The sequence below is a fragment of the Malaclemys terrapin genome, chromosome 2, assembly GCF_027887155.1.
Source record: "Malaclemys terrapin pileata isolate rMalTer1 chromosome 2, rMalTer1.hap1, whole genome shotgun sequence".
Lineage (NCBI taxonomy): Eukaryota > Metazoa > Chordata > Testudines > Emydidae > Malaclemys > Malaclemys terrapin.
The window spans coordinates 42752978-42767513 of NC_071506.1; the positions used below are offsets into that span (position 1 = coordinate 42752978).

The 14536-nt window shown below is 45.2% G+C and overlaps 1 protein-coding gene across 3 annotated transcripts in view; it reads right to left on the reverse strand.

Annotated features, from left to right (window-relative positions):
• ESRP1 (epithelial splicing regulatory protein 1) overlaps nucleotides 1-14536 on the reverse strand; it is a 69124-nt gene that overhangs the window by 18670 nt on the left and 35918 nt on the right. For all 3 annotated transcript variants that reach the window (XM_054018434.1, XM_054018433.1, XM_054018432.1), the window contains exon 13: nucleotides 12722-12887. In XM_054018434.1, the coding sequence (XP_053874409.1) occupies nucleotides 12722-12887 (166 nt within the window). The remainder of the gene's footprint in view (nucleotides 1-12721; nucleotides 12888-14536) is intronic.

Genomic DNA, 14536 nt, shown 5'->3' on the forward strand with positions numbered 1-14536 from the left:
TACATGATGCAAATGGGAGAAGGGATCGAAATTAACACCACTAGATACTGTTTGCATCTGCTTTGCATTATCTTGTGCAGCTACACAGTGGGGGTCCTGTGGAAAAGTTGATTAATACATACCGAAATCTCCTGGGAATCTTCCACAGAGCTCTAGGAAGCTTTCCTGTAGATACTCTGCAATCCTCTGCTGAAGGTTCCTTGGCAGAGCTGCTTTGTTTCTTCCCCCATTGTAGGAAACTTTGCAGCGCCAATTGGCAATTACTTCTGGAGGAACAAATGCAGCACATAGGCCAGCAGCATACAGACCCGTTCTGAAGGTGCATGCATACAGGAGATGCGCCCTCACATCTTTGGTTACCCTCAGTAGTGTGTGATTCAGCTTCGATCGCCCTTGCCTGTGGAAAATGGTGCCACTTCTCAGAATAGTGTCCGTAGGTGCTTGTACGGATACCCTTCTGAAACCACTCTGACCCTGTCTTGTCTTGCACGCTCTTTTCCCCCCAGGCCAAACTCCTCATGTTTAATGTTCTGGCTGTGCTGAATGTTTCCAAGTGAGAAAGAGGTGTATGTAACTTATGATTCACTACTGAGTGCACACACAATACTGACTGTATATGGTTTCTTTTGCTTCTGCCCTTGAGGACCAGCTCCTATACACTGGCAGAGCACCTCCATCAGATAAGGAGGTGAATGAGGAGGAGTAGGAACAAGGACGACATGTTTTGGGAATTGCTGCAATCGTCAGATCAGGCAGATAGTGAGTGCAGACCATGGAGAGAGAAACTACAAACGGATAGCCAAGAGAGAAGACAGGGTCAGGAGTGGATAATAAAGCTCATGGAGGAGCAGAGATGCTGATGTCCCTGATCGCGCTGTAGGCAGAACACATGCATGCTCAACCCCCCCCCTGCAGCCCATAGAGAACTGCATTCCATGCCCTCCTCAAACTCCGCCCACACATTCCTCTCACATTCACTGCCCATCGCAGTACCCTTTCCTTCCTCCCCAGGCACATTTTCCATAATGACAGCTGGACTTGCACACAGCTGTGAGATCCTCACTTCAATGAGTGCTGCTCATTGTCATGTCACTGCATCTGAGGGTGCTAAAGGAGTTGGCGGATGTGATTACAGAGCCACTGGCCATTATCTTTGAAAATTCATGGTGATGTAGGGAGGTCCCGGATGACTGGAAAAAAGCTAATGTAGTGTCCATCTTTAAAAAAGGGCAGGAGGATCCAGGGAACTACAGGCCAGTCAGCCTCACCTCAGTCCCTAGAAAAATCATGGAGCAGGTCCTCAAAGAATCAATTCTTAAGTGCTTAGAAGAGAGGAAAATGATCAGGAACAGTCAGCATTGATTAACCAAGGATAAGTCACGCTTGACTAACCTAACTGCCTTCTATGACAAGATAACTGGCTCTGTGGATGAGGGGAAAGAAGTGGACGTATTATTCCTTGACGGTCTCCCACAGTGCTCTTGCCAGCAAGTTAAAGTAGTATGGGCTGGATGAATGGACTATAAGGTGGATAGAAAGCTGGCTAGATCGTCAGGCTCAATGGGTAGTGATCAGTGGCTCCATGTCTAGCTGGCAACTGGTATCAAGTGGAGGGCCCCAAGGGTCGGTCCTGGGGCCAGTTTTGTTCAATATCTTCATTAATGATCTAGAGGATGGTGTGGACTGCAGAGGAGTGGTAGATATGCTGGAGGGTAGGGATAGGATACAGAGGGACCTAGACAAATTAGAGGATTGGGCCAAAAGAAATCTGATGAGGTTCAACAAGGCCAAGTGCAGAGTCCTGCACTTAGGACCGAAGAATCCCATGCACTACTACAGACTAGGGACCAAATGGCTAGGCAGCAGTTCTGCAGAAAAGGACTTCGGGGTTACAGTGGATGAGAAGCTAGATATGAGTCAACAGTGTACCCTTGTTGCCAAAAAGGCTAACAGCATTTTGGGCTGTATAAGTAGGGGCATTGTCAGCAGATTGAGGGACGTGATCATTCCCCTCTATTAGACATTGGTGAGGCCTCATCTGTTCTGAGGAGAGGCTGAAGGAACTGGGATTGTTTAGTCTGCAGAAGAGAAGAATGAGGGGGGATTTGATAGCTGCTTTCAACTACCTGAAAGGGGGTTCCAAAGGAGGATGGATCTAGACTGTTCTCTGTGGTACCAGGTGACAGAACAAGGAGTAATGGTCTCAAGTTGCAGTGCGGGAGGTTTAGGTTGGATATTAGGAAAAACCTTTTCACTCGGAGGGTGGTGAAGCACTGGAATGGGTTACCTAGGGAGGTGGTGGAATCTCCTTCCTTAGAGGTTTTTAAGGTCAGGCTTGACAAAGCCCTGGCTGTGATGATTTAGTTGGGGATTGGTCCTGCTTTGAGGAGGGGGTTGGATTAGATGACCTCTTGAGGTCCCTTCCAACCTTGATATTCCATGATTCTATGTTCCTGTAAGAATTGTTAATCTGTGTATTGCTGTTTAATAAAAATGTACACCACAAAGACAGTGATTCTTTATTTGTGACCTACACAGTGGTTGCAACAGAAATTCAAATACCGTGGCAATCGCCACATCTGCAGAGTACAGTTAATAAGCAGGAATCATTACAAGAGTTATTGAAGGTGGCAAGCAAACAATGCTTGGCTCAATTCATGACAGAAAGACACATTCCTGGTACTCATTGTCAAAATGATGCTTCCAAGCCTCCCTGATTTGGATAGCACCCGCTGTGCCCCTCTAATTGTCCTGATATCTGGCTACTCAAAATCAGCTGCCAGGTTGATCTACCTCAACCTTCCACCCTGGGGAAACTTTTCCCCCTTGGCTTCACAAACGTTATACAGAACACATCAGGCTGCTATGACCATGGGAATATTTTCCTCATTGTGGTCTAACTTGCCAAAAAGGCAGTGCCAACAACGCTTTAATCTGCCAAATGCACATTCTATGGTCATTCTGCACCTGCTGAGTCTGTTGTTGAAGTGCTCCTTGCTGCTGTCAAGGTTTCCAGTGAAAGGCTTCATGAGCCACAGAAGTAAAGGGTAGGCTGGGTCTCCCAGGATCATTTGGGCATTTCCACATACCCTATTGGAATCTTCTGGTCTGGAAAGAAAGTCCCTGAATGCAGCTTTCTATACAGGCCAGTATTTCTGAAGATGTGTGCGTCATGCACCTTCCCTGACCGCCCCGCATTGATGTCAGTGAAATGTCCCCAGTGATCCACCAGTGCCTGCAATACCATAGAGAGGTTGCCTTTTCTGTTGATGTACTCCGTCGCAAGATGGTCTGGGGCCAAAATTGGGATGGGTGCATCATCTACCGCCCCACCGCAGTTAAGGAATCCCATTGCCGCAAAGTCATGCACTATTTCATGCACATTGCCCAGAGTCACAGTCCTTCGTAGCAGGAGATGATTAATGGCCCCGCAATCCTCATGGTGGACTTCACAACTCCAAAGTGATTTGCAACTGACCAATAGCAGTCTAGAATTGCCAGCTTCCACACTGTGATCACCACTCGCTTTTCCACCCTTAAGGAAACTCATTTTGGTGTTCTTGCGCCACAGGGCAGGGGCAAGCGCCGCACACAGTTCAAGGAAGGTGGTTTTGCGCTTACAAAAGTTCTGCAGCCACTGCTCATCATCCCATACCTGCATCACAATTCGATTCCACCACTCGGTGCTCGTTTCCCAACCTCACTAGTGACAGTCCACTGTGTGCCGCTCTCTGCGAATGACATCAATTTTGAATTGTTTCTTTCAATGGCACGCAGCAGGGCAAGCAGTACAGATTTCTGTTCAGATTCGCAGCTCATGAAATACTGTATGATCAGCCATGTTGTGTTCATAATGCTTATCACAAGACTGGTGAGCAGTGCAGGAGCCATGCTTTCAGGCAGAGAGGACAGGTGCAAAGTGTACAGGCACAGCTGAAAAACGGCACAAAATGCAGTTGGAAGCCCTTGGAATTATGGAACGGAGAAAACTGCGTCACGGGGGCGGTGATCCTTCCCTATGATGCACTGCAATCCATCCCCAGAACTCCTAGTGGAAGAAGGTGATGATTTGCATAGTGGGATAGCTATCCATGGTGCTCAAGCACCACCTGTGGATGCATTCTGCTGACACAAGGTGTGTTGTGTGAACATGCACAAGCAACGTAATTACAGCAGTTTATGATCAATATAACAAGTCAACTCAACTCTTACATTATTTTCTTATATATCACACATGTATTCCCATACATTGACAAGCTTTTTTATTATTAAAAACTAGTACAGGGTCAGCAACCTTCGGCACGTAGCCCATCAGGGTATTCCGCTGGCGGGCCACGAGACATTTTGTTTACATTGGCCATCTGCAGGCATGGCCCCCTGCAGCAACCAGTGGCTGCAGTTCGCCATGTCCAGCCAATGGAAGCTGCGGGAGGAGGGAGGGCGTTCCTGCAAACGGTAAACGTAAACAAAATGTCTCGCAGCCTGCCAGCAGATTACCCTGATGGGCTGCGTGCTGAAGGTTGCTGACCCTGGCACTAGTACACTGAAAGAAAGACAGTTGAAACTGTCTCCCTGGGGGGCTTGTGATAAGCACAAGAAAACTTGGAGGGTTGGGGTGGTATAGAGAGAATTGAAAAAGAAGAAAAAGAAAAAGGAGTAGAGCACTATGTCAATGGTGGAATCAGCCATTATAGAAATCCTTGACCTTGTCAACACAAGCTGTTGAACCTTTCGGTAGTAGGTCAAAGAGGCTTTCCTTATTTCCATAAATGCTCACTTATTAGATTTATGGGCCAATGTTTGGTCATTAGCTACTGACTCCTTATTGCTTTTCCATGTACATGCATTTAAATATACATTTTAGCACTGAGGAGACCCACTCCTTCCCCTTGCACTTACTTCACATTTGCTGATTATTTTCAGTTCCAGAAAACTTCATTAAAAAGAAAAAAAGGTTAAGGTTACTCAATAACAAAAAAAGAAAAAAAGTACTTCCTTATCACATCATTTATAAAACCCAAGGGAGTAAGTCTTATACTGCTCACATAAATGCATATCTTTCTATATGATAGTTTTTTATTACAACTAAACAAGTCACATAAATTTTTATTAAATTAATTAAGGCTTTTCCTAAATATTAGAAGATAGTTTCTGTTAGGGCACTAACTAAATATCAAATGGAAAAAAAGTCAGCTGATTTATTAAGAAAGTAGAATTTTGAGGTAAAGTAGTTACAGTTGATGTTCTTTGGAATAGTATCCCATATTTAATTTCCTAGGAATAGTGTACAACTGTCAATTAAAGATAACTTTATGGGCGTATTTGGACTTGCTTCTGAGGCTGATCAATACATGAAATTGTTGTGTATCTGCCCTGGTCTTGAGCAGCTTGCAGTGGGACCTCTGCACCTACATAGAACCCCTTGACTGCAGTGTAGGGGCTCTACACAGGTAGACCCTATGCCCGCATGAATTGTTTTACAGGGTCATAGTTCCTGTTTTTTCCAGAAGGGTTGTTTGTGGTGTATGTATTATGGACTCAAAGAAAGAATAGTAATTTAGGTCAGAATTAAGGTTGCATTTCTTATTGAGAAGGATTATTTGTTTTATGTGGCCTGTGCAAGTTTTATGATGTGCTTAGCTATTCATTTCCTTGCTTTTACATTAAGTGGTTGAGTTTGGTAAGTGACATGATAGGCAAGTGTAGCAAACTTAACTAATTTTAAGATGGTTTAGTTCTGGAATTTCCCTTTTACATTTTTTTTTTCCTGTGCAGATGTGAGCTGTCCATCCTGGTTCAGTAAAATGTAACCTATCTGTGCTAGGGTGTCTACCCCACATAGGACAGGAAGGGGTTAAGATGGCCAGGTGGGCCAATTAACTCCACAGGCTGCACCTGGAAGAGGAACAGGGAATTGACTGGAAACAGGCTCATCTGGAGGGTTCTATATAAGCCAGGAAGCTGGCAACAGAAGGGGAAAACAGCAAGATAAGACAGCGCAGGCCTTGGCTGCTGACTCGAGGACCCCTGAGCTAGAACCCAGAGTAGAGGTTGTGGCCAGGTTGCCACTGGGGACATGGCAGTGGACTACCTAATCCAATTTGTTCTGGAAAGACCACATAGTGACCCCAGCCGGAGGGCTGAGTCATAAAGAGGAGGCTGTGGTTCTTGGAGCGAGAGGGATCCGCAGGATGAGAGTACGCCAGGATAGACCCTGCACTGGGGAGAGCTAATCCCAGGACAGCCAGGAGGAGGCAGTACCAGCAGCAAGTGCACCCATGGCACCATCTCTTCAAAGTTATTCATTTAAAATAATGAGCCGTGCTGCCAGGGCCGGCTCTAGCGTTTTTGCCACCCCCAAGCAGAACAAAACAAAACAAAACAAAAAAAAAAACAACACCCAACTAAACAAACAAAAACAAAAAAAGCTGTGATTGCAAGCGGCAGCAGCTCTACCACCGCTTCATTCTATGGCAGCAATTCGGTGGCAGGTCCTTCGCTCCAAGAGGGAGTGATGACCCCGCCGCCGAATTGCTGCCGAACGGACGGAGGTGCCGCCCGCCTCTTCATTGGCTGCCCCAGGCACCTGCTGGCTATGCTGGTGCCTGGAGCTGGCCCTGCTGGGCTCTCAGCTCCTGCATAGCCCAACCTATACTTCAGGTCTTTGGTGACCACCACCCATATTGGCCACCACTGTAGGGTGGATGGTACCCTCAACATCAACATCTCTTGGGGCCTAGTTCAGGAATCCTTACCCAGAGACTCCACATGGAAATCTTGAAGCACAGTTAAGCAAAGCAATGTTTCCCTCCCCACTGAAAGAGTTTCCCTCTAGATTCACATTTTTGGGATGGTCACTACTCCCCCATATAACACACTCTGAACACAGACAGGGGAAGTTCCAAATGGCCCCCATGAACTGCTTCTAGAACATTTCAGGGATAATGCTCGCATCAAGAATAGGGTTGCCTATGATCTATCTCAAAGAGAGACAGCTATTATGGCAACTTCCTTTTTAAATTGCTGAATAGAACTTGGATAATTTGACTCACAAGAAGCAAGGATTGTGAAAAAAGTGATGGGAAAGGACTCTTGGGTTTGTGGTCCACTATTGGTATCAACATCGTTTAACCCCCTCCTGTAAGTTTCCACTAGAATGTATGGTACTAGAATGCATTTCAATTGTTGGTGGCTAGGGATGAAGGGAATGCAACACTGTTTAGTACAGACAGAAATGAAGAGTGGTTTAATGAGAACTTTCCATTAGATATTTTTAGGAAGGTTGAATGTTTCAGCAGGATATGTTGTTAAAGTATGCCCTGGGCTTCCAGCAAACAATGGTGGATATGTACAGCATGTCCTAGAAAGGATACTTCATGCTGTAAAAGATTGTATGGATGGCTTCAGGGCACCAACAGAAGATCACCAAAAGAGGTTTAGATTAGCCATCCGATATTCCACTTACTAAGGCCAAATCTACTCTACAAAACTTTGGTTGATGCAAGTTATGTAGCATAAAGCTACCACAGTTCATATATTCCTCGTGCACATGCATACTTAGCTCCTTATATTGGCACTGCAGGTACTCACCAGGAGTGCTTGTGTCAATGCACAGTGCAGTGCACCATGGGTAGGTATCCCAGTGTACAACCCACCACCATCCAGCACACTGTCTTTTGGTGAAGTTTTGGCAATGCCTGGTGAGGCAGAAATGAGTTGCACATGGGGGATTGGGAGCAAGGAGTCCACTTCTCAGCGTGCAATTATTTATATTCTATAATTTTTGCACCTAATAAAAAACCCACACACATTCACATGGCCCTCCTTACTGTCCACCATCTCAGACAGAAGCACAGAGCCTGCACAGTTCTGCACTATTGTCATAAGTGTTGCAAGCACAGAACGCACGTTCCTCCAATATTTGCAGAGTTGTAAGAAGAACTGAATCAGTGGGAATATGACGATTTATTGGAGGACAGATTGCTGTGAAATATACGTGAATCAATTCTAAGATTGTTGGTGGTGTTCACAGAGCAGCTGCAGATGGGTGGAGCGCTGCTCTGGGCCTGGGAAATGAGCACTGACTGGCAGGATGACATCATAACGGAGGCTTAGGATGACAAGCTGTGGCTGCAGAACTTCCGGATGTGCAAAGCCATATTTCTGGATTTGCTGAGCTTGCCTCAGTCCTCCAGTGCAAGGGCACCAAAATGAGAGCTGCATTGACAATGGGAATAGTGAGTGGCAATTGCACTGTGGAAACCTGCAGAGCTGGATTGCTACCAAACAGTGGGAAATCATTCTGGCGATGCAAAATCCACTGTGGGGCCCATTGTCATACAAGTGTTCAGGGCCATTAATCGCCTCCTGCTATGCAGTACTGACTCTGAGCAATGTGCAGAATGTAGTGGATGGATTTGTAGCAATGGGGTTCCCAAACTGCTGTGGAGCAATAGATGGCATACGTATCCCTATTTTGGCACCAGGCCACCTTGCCGCAGAGGTCAGAAAGGACTATTTCTATAATTATGAAGTGTTGGTGGATCGCCAGGGATGCTTCAACAACATCAGGGTTGGCTGGTCAGAGAAGGTGCATGATACAGATGCTCCCTGACTTATGCAAGCGTTCTGTTCCAGAACGCCTTGCATAAGTCGAATTTTGCGTAAGTCGGGAATGTATACCCAACAATTACGCAAAAAAAAAAAAAAAAGCCTTATGGAACTTTTTCCGTAAGTGCGGATTTGCGTAACCCTGGGGAACATCTGTACTTGAATCTTTAAGAACACAGGACTGTTCAGAAAGCTACAAGAAGGGACTTTCCCACCTGCCGGATAACCATTGCCAATGTCGAAATACTAATAGTAATCCTGGGGGACACCCATTCTAGCTGTTGTTCCCCTGGCTCATGAAGCTGTACACTGGCCACCTTGACAGCACTAAGGAAAGGTTCAACCACTGGCTCAGCAGGTGCAGAATGACAACTGAATGAGCTTTTGGTAGATTAAACAACGCCAGTGTCACTTCATTCACAAGATTGGACCTGAATTTAAAAAAAATCACAATGGTTATAGCTGCCTGCTGTGTCCCACATAATATCTGTGAAGCAAAAGGGGAAAAATTTGCTGTGAGTGGGAAGTGGAGTGGCTGTCTGCCGAGTTTCAAAAGCTAGACACAAGGGCTATTAGAAGAGGTCAGCCCTGAGCTATATGGCTAAGAGAGGCTTTGAAAGAGCACTTTAACTGCGAGCCACAGTAATACATTGTGGTGGATTGTGCTCTACCTGGTCCTGCTGTTTTCGAGTCTGTTAGGAATTGTGTGATACATGGTGTACATCTGTGAATATAACACTGTCAATGCTCCTATTAATTTTGAAGCGTTTGCTGTACATGTAGGATTATTACATTGTGTCACTGATCCTATGTGCTGTCACACTGTACAGCAAGAAGTGGGTCCTTTCAGAACTGCTAAGTTCTCTGCAGCATATGTTGTGAACTAATAAAGAGGAATTATTTTTCCAAATAGAATTTTATTCAGTAACTAAGTCAGTCCAAGAAGTCTGTGCAATTTAAAAGCAAATACATTAAAAACTTAAATTAATGGAACAGAACTTAAGCAGAAAGAACATTCATGTCCATTTTACCTACACATACAGCAACCATAGCTGTCTCAGGTCAATGTATGAGAAGTGTGGCTGTCCTTAATGCTCTTCGGGGTGAAGTGGTAGGAGTCGGGATGCGGCCCCCTGATACCATGTGGTATGTTGAGCGGGTGTGTAGGGAGATGATGCTGTAATGGAGTTCTCCATGAACTGCAAAGGGAGGTGAGCCCATGACTGTTGAACCTGTAGGTCCACAAGAGTCTTCGGCATCTGTTTGCTGCTGAAGAAGCCCAGTCATGTCCTGGTGCATCTGATTCTTTTTTTTCTTCGAAGATTCCTGGAACTTTCTACGGGCTATCTGCAGTGTTCATCCTCCAGGCCCCTTGCTCATGGTCTGATGCAACACTGGCTTGCAGGATCTTGCTGAATGTGTCATCCTGAGTTCTCTTTCTCCTTATCTGGCTTAGGCGTTCCACAGTTGTGGCTGTGGAACCCCTCAAGGCTGCAACGGCAGCAGCTGCAGATAAAACACAGAGGTACTATTGTCAGTATAGTCACAGTGGAAAGTGAAAGTGAAGATTCAGAACTCCCTTCCCTTCCTCCCCTAAAATTTTACACCAGACATGCTTATTGACACTTCTGCTACAGAGTGCTTGTGTGCAGTACCACGCACAGCACCAGCACTGATGAGTATCGCCCACGAGGAGTGAGGGAAATGAAGAGGGAATTGCTCGGTTGCATGAAGCTATGCATAAAGGGCAATGGCACTGAATGCTGGCACCATTGACCACAGATGCTGAAGGTTTTATCTGATCTCTCTCTCCTGAGGGTAACAAAGGCACAGAGCGCTGCTGGTGTTCTGAAGCCTCCAGGCTCGTATGCTGCTAGCCTGTGCACTGCAGTGGCACTTGCCAAAGTTATTACTGTATGCAGTGTAGTTGTAGCTATGTTAGTCCCAAGATATTAACGAGACAAGATGGTAATATATTTTATTGGACCACCTTCTCTTGGTGAGAGAGAGAAGCTTTTGAGCCACACAGAAATGTACTCAGAGCCTCACTTTCCCAGACTTGAAGAAGAGCTGTGTGTGGCTTGAAAGTTTAGTCTCTCACCCCAACAGAAGTTGGACCAATAAAAGGTATTACCTTACGCATCTTGTCTCTCAAGTTATTATTAACTGGCATGGGAAAGTGTCCTTATTGCAGAGGAAGAAATAAGGCTGCCATCCCTAGAAACATTCTGGAGAGGGTTGCAGAGTACTTCCATGAAAGTTTCATCAAGACACTCAGGAGGATTCAAGGAACATCCCTGTGTACATAAACAAATTGTTCCACATGGCCCCACTATCCTACCTCTAAAGGGGAATGAAAAGCAGATAACACTACCTCTTCTACTACAAGTAAATTAATGAAGAGTTAACAGCTGTGTCCTGGTAAGTTGAAGGTGCCATCATTGTAATGGGAAATACATTTACACACTTACCCAAGGTTGCTTCCCCGCATCAGGCTCGCTTGTGCTTGACTGCTGGGACCGACTGGATTGCGGTGGAGTCTCAAACAGGTTCTGGTTCACCTTGTAGCTGGACCTCCCACTCTCACATTCCCCATCCTCCTCCACCTCTTCCTTGCCAGAGGCTTGAGACTTGGGCTTCTTGGTGGTATCCACAATAGTCTGTGGAGTGGTGGTGGGGTCTCCGCCAAGTACAGCATTCAGCTCTTTGTAAAAGCGGTACGTCTGCAGCTCGGCACCAGATTGACTGTTGGCATTGCTGGCCTTCTGATAGCTTGACACAGTTCCTTTGCTTTCATATGGCACTGGTGCCAGTCCTGCTCATACCCCTTCGCCTGCCTCCCATGCAATCTGCTCATAGATATCCACCTTTCTTTGGCGGGTCTGTAGCTATGCCTACACAGCCTCTTCTTCTCACTGGCCTAGGAGATCCAATATCTCCAGTCTACTCCATTTCGGAGTACCTCTGGAGCATGTAGCCTGCATGGTCAGCTGGGCAGTTGTACACAACAATGGATTGCTGCTAGATGTGCTTGCCAAGCTGGACAATCAGGAAAAGTCATTTAAAAAAAAATGTATGAGGCTTTAAAGGGAAGGGAGGCCGTTTGGTTTCTGTGACCACTGGGCATTTACCATTGTGAGCAGAGCTATCAGTGTCAGGCATTGTGGGACAGCTGCTGGAGGACTGTTAGTGTTGTCATAGGCAACAGCTTTTACCCTCTTGCTACATTGACCTCAGTACATTGACCCCGGCTCAATGGGGGACGGTGTTACTGCATCTCTAATGTGGTGCTTATATCAGTGAGAGACAAGTTTAAATGTAGACACATGCACAACTAGGTTAACGCAAGAAGGCTTACATTGACCTTTGTAGTGTATACCAGACCTCACATACAATCTCGACAGTATGAAGTACTTTGCATTCCAATCAGAACTAATAGTTACTTTGTGATTGTGAAGTATACATTAAACTCACTATACTCCACCCACAAGAGACCGGTGTTTGTTTCCTTTAACCAGGAAAAGCTAAAAGCCCTCAGAGGAGAGAAATGGGGGATGGAGGAGGGAAAAGAACATTAGTCAGTCAACTTGCACTGAAGCACGTGGGAATATTTACATAGCGCCTTTCCCCATCAAAGTTTACAAAATCCTTTAACTGTACAGCGACACCGAAAAGCAGTTACCTTGAGGATGGAGGGCATCAGTCAGAACACTGCAAAACAAGTTGAGGGAAGGAAGAGGCAAAATTCTGGTAAAAGACATTAGTGCAAACCTCTGATTTTAAGACGCAAACCATGGGATTTTTACCTGACAAAGCCCCTTAACAAAAAAAGGACAATTCCCACGGAGAGGCAGTAACAAGGGTGCTTCTAAGTCAGTTGGTCACTTTTCAAAAAGTCACACGCTATTCAAGTGACCAATATTTTACACACATTAAAATTTGCCACCTAAAACTGGAACCCCACCAGTGGATTCCGAAATAATTACCCTGATCAAATACTGAGCAGGCTATTCCCTATAGCACAAGCCTTCACCATGGCAGCCAATACTCTTTAGAGAGCTTCATGCATTTGCTGTAAACGGACTTCTTTGTTCCTGTCTCATTGCTTTACCTGGGATAGTACGTGTAGTTCATGAAGAGCTGAGCGCCAGCTGGATAGTATGCTGTGGAGGGCTGGAGCGTTCGTGGATTCAAAAGCATGGAGGGCTGATAAAGGGCAGCTTCTGTTGGAATAACTGCTGCAGGAGCTGGAAGTGAGTAGGACGGAGGAGAAAGACCTAAAAGAACCAAAGGAGGATAGATTAACATGGTTCACCAAATTCCAGTATATTCAGCAAAACAGCCTCAAAGTAAATCTAGGGTCTTTCCAACCTGGAAAAAACTTGCTCACATTTTCATAAAGTTATCTGTGTAGAAATCACAAAACAAAAAAAGGTATGACACAACACACAGAAGCCATCTCTTGCTCTCAAGGTTATTATAGGGAGGCACATGATAAATTGGTCTCCTTAACCACAGAGTACAGGACACATAGTAATGGGCATAACATTGCAGCAAGGGAGATTTAGATTAGACACTAGGAAAAACTTCCTGTCAGCACAGTTAAACACTTGGACAAAATGCCTAGGGAGGGTGTGGAATCTTAGTCAGTGATATTAAGAACAGGTTAGACAAACATCTATCAGGGATGGTCTAGGTAATATTTAGTCCTGCCTCAGTGAAGGGAATTCAACTAGATGACCTACCAAAGTCCCTTCCTGCCCTACATTTCTAGGATTCTATGATTTGTGGGAACAAATTCTCTTTCCAGAGAGATGAGTTGGTTTGCTGATCTAGTTTCAGTTAAGTCTCCTCTCTTCAAAAGACAAGAGCAAAGTTGGTCAATATCCAAGATTATAGCTGTCCAATCTTCCCATTATACAGGGCATTCCTTCAATTTAGAGATCTCCATCCCCAACAGGGGCATTATATTATTCCTTGGTACTTCCAACCATGTCACTTCTTCATTTAACAGGATAATGCAAATTCAAAAAACAAAGGGTGTTTCTACAAGTTGCACACATACAAGAACTTGGGGGTCAGACTATTCCCCAAAGCACTTGAGAGTAGTGTGTCTCTCCTTCTTCCACCACCATATTCTGATCAATGTAGATAGACTAGGAATGGCAAAATTGATCACACTTTTTTTTAAGGGACCAGCAGTTGTGAAGAGACCATCTGATGACTCCACTCCTCACTTCCCCCATCATAAGCAGACAAGGGGACATGGGCTGTTTGAACTTTTAGTCACCTGTGCTCACAGCTGTAAGAAGGTGAAACTCAGAAATCCAAAAACTTTTCCATGATTTCAGCAGAGTTCATTAGCCTGCTCTGGGAACCTTCACAAAAGTCTCTGAACAAAAATCAGAGTACACTTGCCCCATCTCTAGGGGAGAGTGACCTGTCTATCCCTCACTCCCATTCAGGCCTTTGCCTTTCTGCTGACAAGGGGACCAATTATGATGGTGATAATTTCTCTGATGGAGGGAGGGATAGCTCAATGGTTTGCGCATTGGCCTGCTAAACCCAGGGTTTGTGAGTTCAATCCTTGAGGGGGCCATTTAGGGAACTGGGGGTAAAAATCTGTCTGAGGATTAGTCCTGCTTTGAGCAGTGGTTTGGACTAGATGACCTCCTGAGGTCCTTCCAACCCTGATATTCTATGATTTGTCCACTAGAAAGTGGACTGGGACCAACTCTCTATGGACTACCAAGGAGCCACCAGGTAAACAAACAGCATTGGTCATAACCAACCTGTCTGGATTTAGAATATTCCATTTATTCTGCATAAATAGGAGGATCCTACCTCAATTATCCTGCCATTTGCAATCTTTGAAGCAAAGTATTATTTTCCCATGGGTTCAAAGCCATATTATTTTAAACAGATG